This window comes from Brassica napus, chromosome C1 (assembly GCF_020379485.1).
Source record: "Brassica napus cultivar Da-Ae chromosome C1, Da-Ae, whole genome shotgun sequence".
In the NCBI taxonomy this organism is placed as follows: Eukaryota; Viridiplantae; Streptophyta; class Magnoliopsida; order Brassicales; family Brassicaceae; genus Brassica; species Brassica napus.
The window spans coordinates 30,971,809-30,989,396 of NC_063444.1; the positions used below are offsets into that span (position 1 = coordinate 30,971,809).

The following is a 17,588-nucleotide window of genomic DNA, read 5'->3' on the forward strand; positions in this document are numbered from 1 at the left end:
CCCTTGCGACTAGTGGTGTGAGGAATCTGCTTTCTCCTCAATTCCTTGAATTTGTCACTTTGGACCTTCAAATAAAACCAAACAGTAAGATTAGAATTCTCCATATACAAACATCTTTTTAGAAATTTGTTCAACCTAAACAACCTTAAATTCTTTGTCTTTCTTCATCTTCACCCAATTCATCTAAGCTGACGCTGATTGAACATTTCTTGGTTTTAAGCTAATAAGTTGTTCCATACTCCCTACAGCTCGCACATTACTAACAAGGCTGGACTTTGAAGACCTCCATATACACCCCATCTGCTTTAACACGGCTTCCTTTTGCCACTGTTCTGTCAGTTTGAACCTCGCCTACAAAAGTTTCAGAACTTAACACAATGGTATAAGTTATGTAAAGAGTTCTTTTACTATTTTCAGTTGAGAAAAAATACCTGAATTTCCTCCCACATTGTATCCTTTGTCTGTTCATCAATGTGTCTCCAATCTCCAAGAAGGACTGGTACATGCTCTCTCACAAGAGGACCAAGAAATGAAGAAAGTGTTACTAATCCGTCCCCTACATGTTCACCGAGACCTATAAATTCAACTTCAACCTTGTCTTCAATGTTTTTAGCCACTTTAATCATCCTAGTGCGCCCTCTTCGTCTCTTTGTCTTGGTCTCTGGGTGCTCACCTTGGACTGGTTCAGTTGGATGCTGCGTATCATCTGCGTATCCTTTTTCTAGTTCTTCTCCTGCGTCTTCTGGTGATTCTCCTTCGTTTTCTGGATCTTCTCTATCTTTTTCTAGGGGTTCTCCTTCGTTTTCTTGTTCTTCTCCTGCGTCTTCTAGTGATTCTCCTTCGTTTTCTTTCTCTGAATTATGTTCAGTAGGATGTTCTTCCAATGCAGATTCCTGAGTACCAATCTGCATATCAGTTGCTGTTTCTTCTGCTGTTTGACCAGTAAGCCTCCTACGTCTTTTTTGAGTGTTCAATGGCTTAACACTCGCATCTTCGCCTTTTTGGCGCTTACTGCAACGTATAGCTGCATCAGCTCTCGGCTTCATAATGTTTCACCTGAAACTATTGTAAACAATCAGAAACTATAATCCTAACTACCTAATAATTCTAACTACCTAATTAACCTAACGACCTAGCCCAATTATTCAAGTACTAGGACCCCATCACAATCAGCCCTAACGCAGAAACTATCATCATCAGAAGATTCATTCCCCAAATCATCATTGTCTTCGATGGATATTGGCGCAACTACGAACTCTTCTTCGGTTTCTAACTCATGATACCCTCTTGGCGGTGCCCTCATAACAACACTCCAATTTGATGAGTCATTTTCTTTGGAGTAAAACACTTGTTTTACTTGAGAAGGCATAATGTATGGATATTGGAGAAATGCTGCTTGGTTAACGCTGAAGTTCACAAGCATAAAGCCATCTTCTTCCTTGAGAACATTCCCTTTGTTGGCCCACTTACACTTGAATAATGGAACCTGGAACATGTGGTAGTCCAACAATATTATCTCTTGTATCACTCCAAAGTAGGAAACTACATCTGACACGTGATTGGTATCTTTCACACTTGATCTACACATAGAAAAAGCTTCATATGCTACTCCACTGTTCTGAGTCTTCCGCTTTAAGCATTCGGTGTGAAAACGATGTCCATTGATGCTATAGCCATTATAGTTTTGAGCATTATGTCTTGGACCAAATGCTAACCATCTTAGCTTGGTCGAATGCTCTTTTGAATTAATAGGGATCTGATATAAAAAAAAAACATTAGACTAACGTTTTAATTTCAATACTGAGTAAAAGAGAAAGAGATGTATAGAGAACTTTGTAAATACCTTTTCTTTTAGCCACTGTGAAAACCATTCACCATGTAACTTTCCACAAAAGAGTTTGATTCCTTCTGCAACGGACGTCCTTATCTTGTAAATCTTCAAGATGCATTCTGATTTAGAAATCCAAAGAGTTAGAATTATTAACTAACAACCAACAATCATATATTAAATAAGAATTATTAACTAAAAATAATAACTTACTCGACATATGGATTTACAACTGCCGTGTTCATTAACACATATCTGTGAGCAATGTCAAGCTCTTTATCAGATAGTGTAACTTCTGCAGCCTTATGAATTGGGCGCCCTTCAAGTATATGCTCATCCAAATCAACATCTTCATTACGATTTGCAGACTCTAGAACTGGTACAGATGTTTTGAGAAACTCCAAGCAAAAAGCAATACATTCAGCTGCCAAGTAACCCTCTGCCATACATGCTTCTGGCCTTGCGAAGTTCTTAACATACGATTTCAGTGTTTTCATGTACTTAAGTGTCCATCATAAACAAACTTTTTCAGATATTTGCTTATAACAAATATAACAACAAAATAGACAAACCAAAATAACTATGTACCTTTCAAATGGATGCATCCATCTAAAGTGTACCGGGCCACCCAAACGAGCTTCTCTAGCTAGATGTATAGGGAGATGGAACATTATATCAAAATGAGATGGAGAAAAAAACCTCTCCATTTGGCACATTGTCTCCACAAGCTCAGACTCCATTGTTATTAGCTTCTCTGGGTCAATTACACGCTGACATAGTCTACTGAAGAAGTTGCATAATCTAGTAACTGCAGTCCTAGGTCCTTTTGGCAGGAACCCTCTCAATGCAACTGGTAACAAGTTCTGCAGAAGAACATGATGAGCATGAAACTTCAGACCACCAATCAGAGGAGGATCAAGTGAGACACAGTTTGCAATGTTCGCACAGTAGCCATCTGGTCCTTTGAATTCAGATAATCTCTTGCAGAATCTCTTCTTCTCTTCCTTGCTTAGCCAATAAGCAACTGGGGGTAAATACATTTTCTTCCCACGTAGTTGAGTGTGTAAGTTACTTCGAATCCCTATGTCCTCCAAATCTTGTCGTGCTTTCACACCATCTTTGACTTAACATTGTGCATTAAAAGGGAAAGAATGGCATCAAAGACATTCTTTTCTACATGCATTACGTCGATGTTGTGACGCACCAGCATATCCTAACTCAACATAGAGCAACAAAAATTGGTTAGAAAATGATAAGCATTTTAAAATTTCCTTTATACATTTTTATTTTGATAGAGTACTACTAACCTTCCAGTAAGGTAAATCAAATAGAATAGAACGTTTCTTCCACCTCCATTGATCAAAGTCTTCTTCATATCTTCATGGGTAAGCTCCTCAACATCACACAAACCTGATCTTTTCCTTTTACTTTTCTTCTCCAAAGGTTTCCCAAACTCATTCTTATAATCCTTAAACAGCTCAAATATTTCAGCTCCTGTTTGAATTCTATTAGCAGTCCCTTCCTCCATAGTGTTGTCAAACCAAACTCTTCGGCGTCGGTAAGGATGACCAGGCCTGAGTCGTTTCCTATTTCCCAAATAGACGTACTTGCGACTAAACTTCAACCACCTACAAGGTGTATCCTTCCCACATACATTACATCCTTGTTTCCCTTTTACTTTGCAACCTGTCAAGGTCCCAAAAACTGGATAGTCGCTGATAGTCCACAATAGTATAGCCTTAAGTGTGAAATTCTCCTTGGATAATGCGTCATATATCTGGATACCTTCATTCCACAAATCATTCTGATCATCAATCAAAGGAGCAAGATAAACATCGATGTTGTTACTTGGTGCAGTTGGTTCATGTATCAGAAGGGTTACCATTATGTTCTCTGACTTCATACACATCGTGGGAGGCATAGTGTAGTTCACTAACAAGACTGGCCAGGTGCTATACTTGGTATTTTGGATATAAAAAAGGTTCATCCCATCTGTAGATATACCAAGTCTTAGGTTTCTTGGTTCAGGTGCGAAAAGTTGCCATCTAGCATTGACCTGAGCCCATGTCAATGAGTCAACCGGGTGTCTCATTGTTCCATCTTCAGAAGCGTTACTGAAATGCCATTGCAAATTCTTAGACATCATCTCTGATCTAAACATCCTCTTGAATATTTCTTTTATAGGGAAATACCTGAGTATCTTTGCTGGAATCCCATTCTTTGTCTCACCAGAATGCTTATCAACCTCCCATCTTGAAGCCCCACATCTTGGGCAGCTACTCATCTCCTCGTACTCTTTCCGGTAAAGAATGCAGTCATTCTTACACGCATGGATGACATCATATCCAAAACCAAATATCTTCAAGAACTTCTTTACCTCAGATGTTGATGTTGGAAGCACATTACCGTTGGGAAGCATGTCATGAACCATACTTAAAAGCTGATCAAAGTAATTCTCAGAAATCGCACTCTTAACTTTGATGCGGTAGAGACCCATAATTGCTGCAACTTTGGTGTAGTTTTTGCATTCCGGGTATAGAGGAGTCTGCATCCTCTAATTTCTTCTTAAACTGAAGTTCTTCTTCAATTCCAACAACTTCAGGCTGTTCTCCATCCATATTCGAAGATTCTGAATTGTCTTCATTGTCAAAGAAGGCAGATCTAAACAACTCATATGTTTCTAACTCAGGACGTTGATCATCAACTGTTTTCTCAGTCCTCATCTCTCCATGGATACTCCAACAAGCATTTCTCTTGTACTTGTGATCCATTCCTTTAATTACCAAATGATCCAGTACTGTGCTTATGGTTTGATGACACACGTTCCGACAATCGATACAAGGACAGAACATCTGCAGAGGATTCCCCAATCTCTTTGCCGATGCATACACAAAAGCATGTGCACCTTCCTCATACTCAGTGCATGCCCTGTAAATTTATAAAACGATTAACGTTTGATTAGCACAGAAAGTTGTAGTCAAGTTCAAGATTTTGAGAGAATGTTGTAGACAAGTTCATACCTCGGAAGCCAAACCCATGACATCCATTACAAGAACACCGTAACAGCTCCCAGACCAATCAGAAAGTATTGAAATTAGTCACAGAAATAGTGAAACAAAATTAACAAACAATAAGCCACAAATTGAAACAGAAACAAACAATAACCCCCCAATTATAGTTTCTAAACCCTAAATCTACAATGAAATCGATAAGCCAGAGACAAATACAAACCTTCAATCGAACACTTTCTTCGCGTACTTGATAAATCTAGGTTTTGATCTTCGGCGGATTTTGAAATTCTTGTCGATTACAAATAGAGCAGATCGAAATGGATCAAAAGTAGAGAAACAATGAACCAATTAAGAAATCTCTTCTCGTTTTCACCCCAACAATTTTCTCGATAAAGTTCTTGAAACTCGAGAAAGAACAATTTCTCTAAGTGAGATGAGAGGGAGAGTAAAAATTTCACTAAGTGTTAAGCGGGTCAATTTTTTTATTTGCGCTTCCAATTTTTCTACGCGTCACCATTTTTTTTAAAGACGACCTATTCGTAGAGTTTCCCAAAAATGAAACGCTATTAAAAACTTAAACATAACACAACATAAATAAACGCTATAATGCACTGCTATAAATACCTCAATTTCCTGTAGTGAAGTATGATCCACAAGATTAATGAGATTCTCTACAGTAAGTGAATGATTAAGAAGCTGATTTTGAAATTTCGGTAGTGGTGACCTCGGGCGATGAGCAGGAACCCAAGGATCACTCCAAACTGAAATGGACCGATCTGTACCCACTATTTTGATTATCCCTTTAGTAACCAGAGATCGAGCTGAAACCATACTTTCCATCCATAATATGGCAAATATGATTTAATTGGATCCAAAGGATTGGATTCCTATAATATATTCCCTTAAAAACTCTAGCAAATAGAGAATCATGCTTCTCGATTAGGCGCCAAAGTTGCTAAGCCAATAAAGCCATATTAAAATATTATAATATATTAAATATTGTAATATATTAATATATCTAATAATAGACATAACCAGTCGTTTCTATCTAGGCATTCCAGAGAGTCTGGGAGGGTCCAAAATCCAAATTTTTGGTTTTTTTTTAATGAAAGAGTTAATACTAAAGTTAATGGGTGGATGGTTTGGTATCTCATGAAAGGAGGAAAAGAGGTTTTACATAAATCAGTGGCATCTGTAGTGCCTAACCATGTTATGTCATGCTACCGACTACCCAAGACGGTGACAAGAAAGAGGAATAGTGCAATTGCCCACTTTTGGTGGAGTAGTAGTGGAAATGTAAAAGACCTTCATTGGTATTCATGAGATAAAATATTTTATTTTATTATGAATTATTTTATTTTTTTCTACTATGAAATTCATTTTTACTTTAATTTCAAGTGAAAAATGAATACATCAAAATTTAGAGAGTTCATGATACTTACAAAATTGTCTGTGCAATTGTTACACCCCAACCGTCCACGGCTAATGGGCCACCCACGTCTGCTCTCTCGGCATGTGGAGCCCATCCCATCCGATGGTCGGTTCATTAATTTTTTCAAGGCTCTAGAGTCTTGTCTACTGGCCCTGCAATCACCACATGACCTTTCTCCGTGTTTTGGTCTCACTCGCACGGTATCGCGAATCACTTCCCGATAAGTCACCCATCATTTACTACTCCGGCCCAAGCACGCTTAACTCTGAGTTCTAAATGGATGTGTGACAGAAAAGGTAAGTCAACTTTGGTGACATGAGTATCCAAATCAATCATCTTAAGCCTTTTCATATATCAGATTTTGGGATGTTACAATAATATTCATCCATTCAATAACCCATCTCATTAAACTGGGTTACTCTAAAAACCTCTACACTAAACACAATTTCAGATCTCAAGTACTATCCTCTTATTATTGAACTTTTCCTCTTTGTTAAAACTCATTTTCGTTTTCATGTCTCAAACTTAAGTTTCGAACTCTTTAAGGCCTTGATTGGCAGAGCATTAGTAGAAGGAGTAGCAGTAAGCAGTAGAAGCAATATGATTTCTAAATTGTACTGCACTTATATGATGGGTAAAACTGTAACATTTAAAATATAACATTACTAAAATATACATAATAATAATTAAAACAACTAATGAAAAACAAAGAAAAAAATCACGTAAACACTTTCTCAACCACTATAAAATTCATACAAAACAAGGTTAGCTAAAAAATTATTGAGCAGCCCAAATACTTTATGCAATGGAGTTACAGACTCCTGTCATGTAAACATCTACTGTGGATTCATAACGAGTGACTTCAATTTCAGGTACATCTAGTGGATTTGGCGGATTCAATTCTTGTTCTTCCATTCCTTCATCTTCATCAAAATCATCATCTTTTGTGGCTGACTCACATATAAAATTATGAAGCGCCATCGTCGCAACAACAATTTTGAATTGTGATTGTATATTATATTGTGCCCTCTTTTTTTTCAGAAATCGCCATTTTGCCTTCCACACACCAAAGTAAGTCCAATCACCGAACATATAAACAAATTGTGTTTGTTAAACCACTCACTTGCACTATTAGGTGTTCTATCACCCCACCGATGTAGGTGATATCTAGTTCTACGGTATGGTGCTAAATAACATTTTCTGTTTGGATATTCAGAATCAACAACAAAATATTTTCCTTCAGGAGGTGTCAGAAAAATGTGTCATTTGCGCACAATAAGTAAGAACTTTGGTATCATGCGCTCTACTAGGAGTTCCAATGTGTTCATATATGAACTTCATATCCAAATTGCAAATCGCGAGCATGTTCATCGAAGCGAATAGCATTCTCACATTCCAAAATCTCTATTTTGGTCACTTTTAACCCTTACCGACCCATGAGTACCATCATGAGCTCCGATACAACCACAAAAATGAGGCTAATAACTCTTATTAGAAGAAAAAACGATTGTTAGTCTGCTGAAATTCATCATGACCAGGCTTTAAAGTATCCTTGGACAGAAGAAGTACAATATCTAGTACCTCCATAAAATTTCTATTCACAGTTTCTTGGCACGCTGAAAGTTTTTAGCAATTTCTCGTTGTACTTCATCATGTCGAAGTGTTTTGCGAAACATTGCTACTGCTTCTTCTAATGAACACTCACATGACTGCTTAAGTTGATAATTATCCCTCAAAGTAGCACATAAACGTATGAAAGTGTCGTGCTTCATTTGCAATGTTTCATAGGTCTCTATGCCAGAACCATTAATCATTTGCATTGTATGATGCAATCCACGACTTCGGTCTATTCTCATCAATTGTCTATCACCGTATGGATCAAGTTGTTCGCTTTCGACCAATAAATTAATTATTTCAAATACATTTTTGCTAAATTCTATGGCAACTTTCTGCAAAACAAATAATATATATAAGTGAAATTATGATACACGTTAATAAAGGTTGACCACATGTAATCAAGAGAACAATAGAGTTGACTAAACTCACATAAATTAAAACATATTTTTACAAAAGAATAAAGCCATGTAGATAAAAAAACACCAGTCCAAAAAATATAAAATATAAAATTTGACGACAACTGTGGCTCTTTCTAGATATTTTATTTTTTTGTTGCTAATTCGGTAACATCATAAAAATTTGATGACCACTGTCGTTGCTGGCTAAATAGTATAGCTCGCTTTCATGATCTAGCGTTGACATCTTCAGTAATTTCTCGTGCATATAGAAGTATTAAATGGGTTGAAAGAGTCAAATGTTTTTCGACCTGCTGACCAAAACCTCTCTTGATTTTCTAAAGTACATGTGATACGATCCCAATGATCTGAGTTGGGTCTTTTCCGAGAAGATATCGATCTGGAAGGTTTTTCTTCATGTGCTCTTTTGGAACCATGTGGTTTGTGAGTCTTTTGACTATCTGCTTGGAACCATGTGGTTTGTGAGTCTTTTGACTATCTGCTGCTGCATGCCTATTTGCTGGAGGTGATATCTCATCAGCTTCATCTTCTTGGGATTCTATTTTTGAGGAAGTTGGCTCAGTCCTTCTTGATGATGCCAACCTTCACTGACAAAGATTGTAACTTTATGGTTTAAAGAATTAAACAGTGGAATATCACGTAAAGGATGAACACAATTTTTTGTAAATTCTGGACACATCTACAAACAAATTAAAATTATAAATTGAAGAAAAAATTATAAAGTGATAAAAGATTTATTTACACATTAGCTTGTTGAAAAGTATCTTAATCAACTGATCCCACCAATCCGTGCTCATATCAATCTAACCAAATTTAGTGAACTCAACCCTGTCGCATTTTTTGTTACACATTTATATATATATCATACTGCTTTCGTAAATGTTCAAGACAACTTTTAATTTCACCCCAAGGTTAGTCAAAACAAAAATTCTTAGAAAATCATGCTCGAATGTTTTGTCTTCCTATCTCATTAAAACGTTCATTTCCAATATCCTTTATCTTTTTCACCATTAGCTAATACTAACATCTCATGACTCATTTCATGTGTCCAAAACAATTTTGGCTAACAATCAAAAGAAACAAATAAATATATAAAATTATAAACAATACAAACCCAAACAAAGTAATTTTAATTATTGTTTTTATGTATTCATACCTTGATCGTTGGTTGGGTAAGATCTTGCGGACTCGGCATTTTTTTTTATTTTTGATAAAATACACAAATACTAGAATATATAAGTATGCATTTTAAAATATAGAAAAAAAGAAAGAAAAAATGAGGGATTCATTTAGAAAACCATTATACAGAGCCTAGACCATGAAACAACATGTACGTATAGTAACTTTAAAATACAACATGTGTATATTTATACGTTATAAAAGTAATATATGTGCACAACACTAAAATTATAAACATTATTCTACAGTATAAAAAAATTCCACACCTATACAAGTGTTGAAAAACAAAAATTCAAGTGTAGCTTTCAACAAGATAAAAACACACACACCTTGCTTTCAATTGCTGACGGTTTTTTTTTGTGGAAGACAAAACTTTTTTTTTTGAAGTACATGTGATATGATCCCACACATTTTTCACCTCCTACAGAAGTTTTGTTTAATACAATTCAACACCATATCCCACCATTTTAATTCATTTTTAGTTTAATAACTACATATTAATAATAATTTGGATGTAATTAACTTAAATAATTAATTTTTAATTTATATTCATAAATAATTAGTTTAAAAATAATACTAAAATAAATATCATTAAAACAAATTACTTTACGAAAATTCATATTTACACACAACACAAATACATAAAACAACAAATAAAAACATATAACTTAATGGTACAATTGACTCAATTTAAACAAGAAAACTCTTATCACACACAGAAATTTAAAGTTTTTGTAACCTTGGAACATTCCAAATTTTGCCCATATGTGTTTGACGAGATCTGCTTGTAATTCGTGATGTACATTTGAATCACGTAATTCAGATCTAGTACGCACATCATTTGCAAATACGGGTAACACCTCAGTTAAAAATGGATGTGGTGTTTTAGAACTACTTGCCTCAAATTGATCATAATCGGTCAAATTTTGAGTATATGTATCTCGTTCATCCTCAACAATCATATTATGCAATACGATACATGACCACATGATTATAGCCAAATCGGATAAGTCCTACATGCGAACTGGTTCACAAATGATTTTGAATTGAGCGTGTAACACTCCAAATGAACGTTTGATGTCCTTTCGACATTCTTCTTGATGTTTTGCAAATAACTTATATGGGTTCACTTTGAGGAAGTCAGATTGATTTAATGAAAGTTGGATAGAAAGGATAGATACCATCAACAAAATAATATACCTTATCGTACGGGCGTTGATTGACGAAAAAGTTCACTTTTGGTGTATTTCCTTGTTCAACATCATTAAACATCGGCTAATGATCTAGAATGTTTTATCGTTTAGTGTGCATGGACATCCGAAAAATGCATGCCAAATCCATATATCATAAGATGCAACAGCTTCAAGAATAACAATGGTGGTTCCCTTATCTCCCCTTGTAAATTCATCTTCCCACACCATTGGACAATTTTTCTATTCCCAATGCATGCAATCAATACTTTCGATCAGTCCTGAAAACCCTCGCATTTCACTAACATGCAAAGTTATTTGCAAGTCATCTTGAGTTGGAGCTCTGAGATAGACTTGCTCATACAATTGCATGACCCCTTTAAAGAATCGACGCAAACACTTGAACAATGTAGTACTTCCAATTTTGTTATATTCGCGACCGCATCGTCAACAACACCATATCTTAACATTCACATTGAACTAGTGCATTATGCTAGTGGAGATATGTCTTCTTTATTTTCTTCGTAAACTTGTTGGATGAAGTAGTTGTCTCTGCTTGATAGGTCCCCAACGATCTGGAGAAAAACATGTTTTCACATCCGAAATCGCTGACGAAACATTGCTTTATCGTATGTAGGTTGATTGACAAAATAGTCATCGATCATCCTTTGATTTGCTGCTACATGATCTCTCTTGAAATATTTTCTTTTGTTAAGAGATGCATGTTCTTCCTAAATATTTTTTTCTGCGCTCTCTAAATCGGTTTACAATATACCTCTCTTCGATCTCACACTGCTTTTTGCAGGCTTCAATATCAGAATGATCCATTGACTTTTTAGTAAGATGAGATTTGTGTTATTGGTTATGTAGAAAAATGAGTTTTCATTTATAAGAAATTGCATGGTTGAAATTTATGGAATACAAACAAACATTAGAATGACATAAATAATAGATAATGATTGGATACTCTTACAAAATCTGAAAGTCACGAATTAAATACAAACAAAAGTATGAAACTTGAAAAGAACATACACATTATTAAAGTATAAAGAGACATTACTCATTGATTTGCACAAATGGTCACGGATTGGATCAATATACTTATTAAAGTATAAAGAAACAAAATATATGATTAAAGCGAAAAAAACAAAAAAACATATTATTAAAGCATAAAAATCAGACAGACATTATTAACGCATAAAACAAAAAGAAACAAACACATTATTAAACATCTTGGGTCTACTAATTTCCAAATAAATCATGGGTCAACTTCTCTAACAACTCTTTGCTTCGGTCATCGAGATGTTCTTTTCACTTAACTTCAAAACATCTTTATTTTTTTGATTGAGTCCTTTCATTCATTAGTTGGTTCGCTTCCTCTTGCCTTATAGCTATTTTTTCAGTCGTTCCAACTATTGCTCCTTGAATTGTTTGAATTCTTTCAATTCTTCGTCGACCGATTCCAAGGATGCGGCTTTACTTTGTTTTTTTACCTTGTTTAGAAAATCCAGGAAATTCAATTGTTATAACATTTAGAATATTTACATTACCCATGAAAGTAGAATAATAAGTAGGTGGGGGAAATAAATATGGCATCACTGATCCATAGTATGGACAATAGTTTGTAACATATAAAACCATAGAAAAATTTAGTGGAAAACTAAAATTTGGTACATTTTGGGTTTGGTTGAAAGATTGATTTTGAAACTGGTAATTGTTGTGATTTTGATAATTGGAAGGATAATTTGTGGAGTTTTGAGTATTCAAATGATTATTGTTTTGATCCATTTTTGACACAAAAGAGAATAATAGCAATATTATTGTCAAAAACGGATTTTGTTTTCTATGTCCAAACTAAATGAACCAAGTATCTATTTATAGAGTATGAAAAGTGTTCAATTTTGATATAATTTATTTTATAAAATTATACTATTTGATATAAGATAATTGATCTCAAAATTTTGGATGAGATAAATTTTTTATAAAATCTGAACAGCTAATAGTGTGGTGACACTTGCACCAATTGGTTATTTTGTTTTTTAAGCAAAAAACAATTTCGAGAACTTCAATCATTTTGTGTGGCTGAGAATGAGCCAAAACAACTATGTAGATCCCACATTTTTTTTTTCTCAACCGGTTGAATAAATTCAACTAGATTTTATCCGTGTCACTTTTCCTCAATTATTCAACATCCTCAATGTCGCTATTCAACAATTGAAATTATTTTTCAACAAGGCCATTGCTTGTAGTCTAAGTGGTTGATTGGGAATGACTATAGGTGCTTTGCACAACCATTTTTGTTTTAAAAGCATTTTTATAAAGTAATCATGTTTTACCTTTTGAAAAATAAATTTACAGCAAAACAAATTAGAAAAAGAAATATGTTACCTCTCAAAATCAAATTTTCTATATTTCGTTTAATTAGTGCTTTGAAATAAATTCAGAACAAAAAAATTAAAGTCAAAGCAAAAAAATCCACAACCTATTTTCTAAAACAAAAACTAAAGTAACAACACCAACAATCAATCCCTAACTCTCTTTATGAAACTAGGAATAACTAGCATAAACGAAGAAAAAAGAGAGTAAATTTCTCGTAAACTCCTCAGATCTTAATTTCAATTTGGTAAAGAGTGATGTTCCTTTTTGTCGTGTCACTTAAAGTCGATTTTGGGAGGGTCGTGTCTCGTATCTCTATATAATATATAAATATTTTATTCGACGTTAATTGTGGCAAAAAATACAATTAAGAAAAAAAGGACGCGAAAGAAGAAAACAAACCACATTACAAAAATGACTTTTCGATAAGAAGAAATAGAGAAGACAAACTCTTGTGAAAAAAACTTTGAATTCTCGTGAAAAAAAAGCAAACGCGAATTCTTCATATAGTTTCACTTGCATCTGAATTTGACACTTTACCTCGTTGCCAGCGTCATTGTTTAACTTAGTCAACTCGTCTTCGAGAGCTTGAAAACAACATATTCGAACGGGAAAGCTATCATTATGGAGAAGAGAGCATAGGATTTGTAAATGTAGTTAACAATTTTCATATGAAACAAACTGTAATCATTTATTTTCACATTAAATTTTTTGCATACTTAGTATCACCTTCCTTACTCGCCGGTCTCCCTATATGACAAACACACTTTTTGGCATGCCATAGTGTGTGTCCGCCATGTAAAATAGCTAATCGCGTTCTTTTTTGTGGTGCTTCATATCAGTGTAGTAAGGATTCATCATTTTCAAGTGTCTTGAGAGAAGTAGGTGAATCAGAAAAGAGAAGGAGATTCACGATATCGTGCGAGTGAGGCCAAAGCACGGGGAAAGCTCAAGTGATTGCATGATCAGTAAACATGACTTAGGGATGGGTTGCGGGTCAAACTCACCTCGCTTGACCTGCCAACCCGCGGGCTGAGTGATTTTTTTGACTCAAAAAATTTGACCCGCTTGACCAACAAGAAGAAAATATGAAATCCGCACCGCCCCGCCTAAACCCGCGGGTGATCCGCTAGACCCGCGGATAATATCAATAATAATAAAAATTATTAATTTCAAATCACTCGATCCACACCTGCCCCGCGGCGGGTCAAACGGGGCGAAGCCCGCGGATAATGAGTCAAATTCCTAGTACTAACATGACTAATGGTCGGGGAATGGGGACCACTGACCCAGAGAGCAGGCTTGGGAGGCCCATTAGCCGTAACAGTCAGGGAATTATAGTTTCATTAAACCTTGAGAAATAGTAGAGTCTTGGTTCTCAGTTCTTCAGACCTTGCATCTGCACCATTCGGAGGGCTTTAGGCATATCAAATGCAATAATAAACAACCTTAATACCACTTTGGAGGAAAAGCTTCAAGAATGTCTACTGTGAAGTTCATTTATAAGGTTAGCTCATTATTAATATTCTGTTAGGAAATTTTAGAGATTATGGAAGAGTAGAAACATTTTGATATTTCAAAAAAAACAATACTCCTTGGAGAAAGCTAATACAACAGCTCGGGCGCTGATGTAAAAGAATGGGTTGATAATAATTCTCATCAACATAATTCAATATATAATTAAACACATGCGATTGCAGAAAGCCAACAAAAGATTTGGAAAAGACCACTGGATGGATGGATGAAATGCAACGTCGATGGACAATCACTCATAATTTGGAACCAAGTAAAGTGTTGGAGGCGGATTTCACCCGCTCCTTACCTGGTCCAAGAACCCATATCAAATTCCTACAGACCTACTAGAAAAAATAGGCCCAAATTAGTCCAAGACCCATGTCGAGCTCAGTGAAAGGCCCATGCCGAGTTGACATAATCAAAGCATAGTGTAACGGATGTCAAAATAGATAAAGTGAACAACTGCAAGGTTTGATCCCATTCTAGGTACGTAGACAATCCATTCTTGGCACAACTATAATAAAATAAAAATTATGTCTGTTGCAAAAAAAAAGAACTTTAGCTCTAACTAATAAACAAGCTATTTGAACAAACAAGCTTCATACAACCTACGGATCAAGCCATACAAAATCCTATGCTCACCAATCTCCTTAGCTCTCATCACTCACAAATATTGAACATTTACAAGCCCCTTGGCTTAGAGCTCATCAGCTCTTTACATCGGCGCCCTAGGCGACTATTGATCTAATGTGTGCATCGCCCATAGGTGCCTTCGTGATACGATACCTTTGTTATGAGAAGCATCATTTAGACCACTCATTGCACCCCGCGTGAGCTTAAACTAGTAGGACCTTCGTCCGCAAGCACTTGAGATAGACGGACACAACCAAGCATCATAATAACGCTCACGTAGGTATATGATAAGTCGTATCGCTCACAATAGGGTAAGCCAAACCACATTTTTCACCTAACTTAACCCGGAAGTAAGCCATGTCTTCCTGCATTTGGCGTTGTAAATATATATACTTTCGAAAAGACTTGGTAAAAACGTGAAAACCCAAAACATGTAAAAGTAAAAGCATTGAGAAACAATTTATTCGGATAAAAACCCTCATGGGCATGTACTTGGATAAAAATCCTCAGGGCACTTCGAATATACCAAATAAACTAAAAAAAGCCACACAAAGCTTATTCCCAAGCTAAATCTAACGCAGACGAGGTAGCAACAGAAGCGTCTGTGGCAGAGTGATAGGTATCATAAGGCTTACGTGAGGAAGAAGAATAATAGAGTTGAGAAACAGAGTAAGAATGACGTGGCTGGAGACGTTGGATTGCAAGTTAAATGAAGAAGAAAACCTGCGGATGGAGAAAGAGTCTTTGCCATTATGAGTCATCGTCTCTTTACTAATAGTTTGTTGTTCATTCTGTTGAGATTATGTTTTGATGTTGATTGTTTAGACGCTATGAGTCTATCTCTCTCGTTCGCCATGAGAACGATGATTCAAGCTGGATTCGCCATGAGAGTCTAGTTTGTTTCATACTCAAAGTTTTGTTCATTTCTATTGAAATTACAAGTGAAGTTTACAAGAGTTCTTAGAGTTTCGCATATCTAAACTCTATCAGTGGTGCGGTGAAAAGTTCAAAGCAACGCGACGATGTCAACGAATTCGACTCTTGTTCAGCCTCGATTTCAAGATGATTATGACGAATTTGATACACGAGCTAGAGCAGAATTAAATTTTGCGATTGGAGGTTTGACGAGGCTAAACGAGGCGAACGATGCGAAGATGGAAGATATCAAAGCGATCAGTACTCATTTATCTTCAATCGAATCGTCGATGGAGACGATGAGATCTGAATTTCGAGTATCTATGGCGTCGATTAGCTATGACTTCAGATCGTTTATGACGATGGTGGGAAAACAGCCAGCGGCAGAGGTTGAAGCTCATCTAGCTCGATTTTCACAACCAGAATCCTCGCAAGATCAAGATCAGGTACATACTACTCCATTGGAATGAAACCAGGGTTTTCCGCTAGGATATCGATCTGTGAGTATGAATATTGCGAGTAGAGATAAAATGTTGAAGAAGATTGAGCTACCGAATTTTGATGGAAGTTGAGCGTATGAGTGGATTGTTGATGTGGAGAATTATTTTACTCTGGGGCAATACGAAGATAGAGAGAAGATCGATGTATTATCGTTATGCCTACAAGGTCAAATGAAAAGATGGTTTGCGTGGGTGATGAAACGAGGAGGTTCCGTTGGCTGGGATGACTTTAAGGACAGAGTGATGTTGCGTTTTGCTAAGTCAATAGAGGATGAGCCAGCTACGAGATTTTTTGCTCTGCGACAAACAGGTTATGTGACTGATTATGTATCAGAGTTCAAAGATTTATCAGCTCAGGTTCCTGGTTTAGCGGATCATTTATTGGAGATAATTTTTTACTTGGGATTGAATAGAGAGATGAAAGAAGTTATCAGGATGAAAGATCCTCAAGGTCTTCTGAATTGTATTGCAGCAGTTTTGAAGATGGATACAAGTATGTTTTGTGAAGTGGTCAGTTCAGCACCAAAGAAAGGAACGGAGAAACATTATACCAAGAGTTCCAACTATAACAAGGCTCCATATACAAGCACGACGACTGTGATGCATGATACGAATCGAATGGAAGCGAGTGGGAGTAAACAGGTAGTTGTATCAAAGCCGCAGACGCATAGAGCAAGACAACAATACTCTGATGCGGAGTTGGATGCATTGAGAAGAGATAGGTTGTGTTTCAAGTGTAAAGCGCCGTGGTCTCGTACACATGACTGTCCGTTGAAGGAACTATGTATCATCACAGTGGTTAAAGGATTGGAAATGGAAGTGTTGGATCAAGAAGAAGATCAGTTCTGTTTCGCCGAAACCAACGAACAGCAAGAGTTAATGACTCTATCATATAACTATTTTCTTGGGATTGAATCTCCAAAAACAATGAAGATGAGAGGGAGAATCAATCAGAAGGAGATAAGTGTCATGCTTG

General features: G+C 36.0%; 1 protein-coding gene and 1 pseudogene across 1 annotated transcript; both read right to left on the reverse strand.

Annotated features, from left to right (window-relative positions):
* Positions 1–1,141: 1,141 nt before the first annotated feature.
* On the reverse strand, positions 1,142–2,868 carry LOC106373672. The gene is made up of 5 exons (XM_013813814.1): positions 2,449–2,868; positions 2,042–2,328; positions 1,920–1,950; positions 1,844–1,858; positions 1,142–1,756 (listed from the first exon to the last, which is right to left on the reverse strand). Exons 1-5 carry the CDS (start codon positions 2,866–2,868, stop codon positions 1,142–1,144), a joined length of 1,368 nt encoding a protein of 455 aa, XP_013669268.1.
* A 7,283-nt stretch (positions 2,869–10,151) lies between these two features.
* Positions 10,152–11,105, reverse strand: LOC125579934 (annotated as a pseudogene).
* Positions 11,106–17,588: the final 6,483 nt, after the last annotated feature.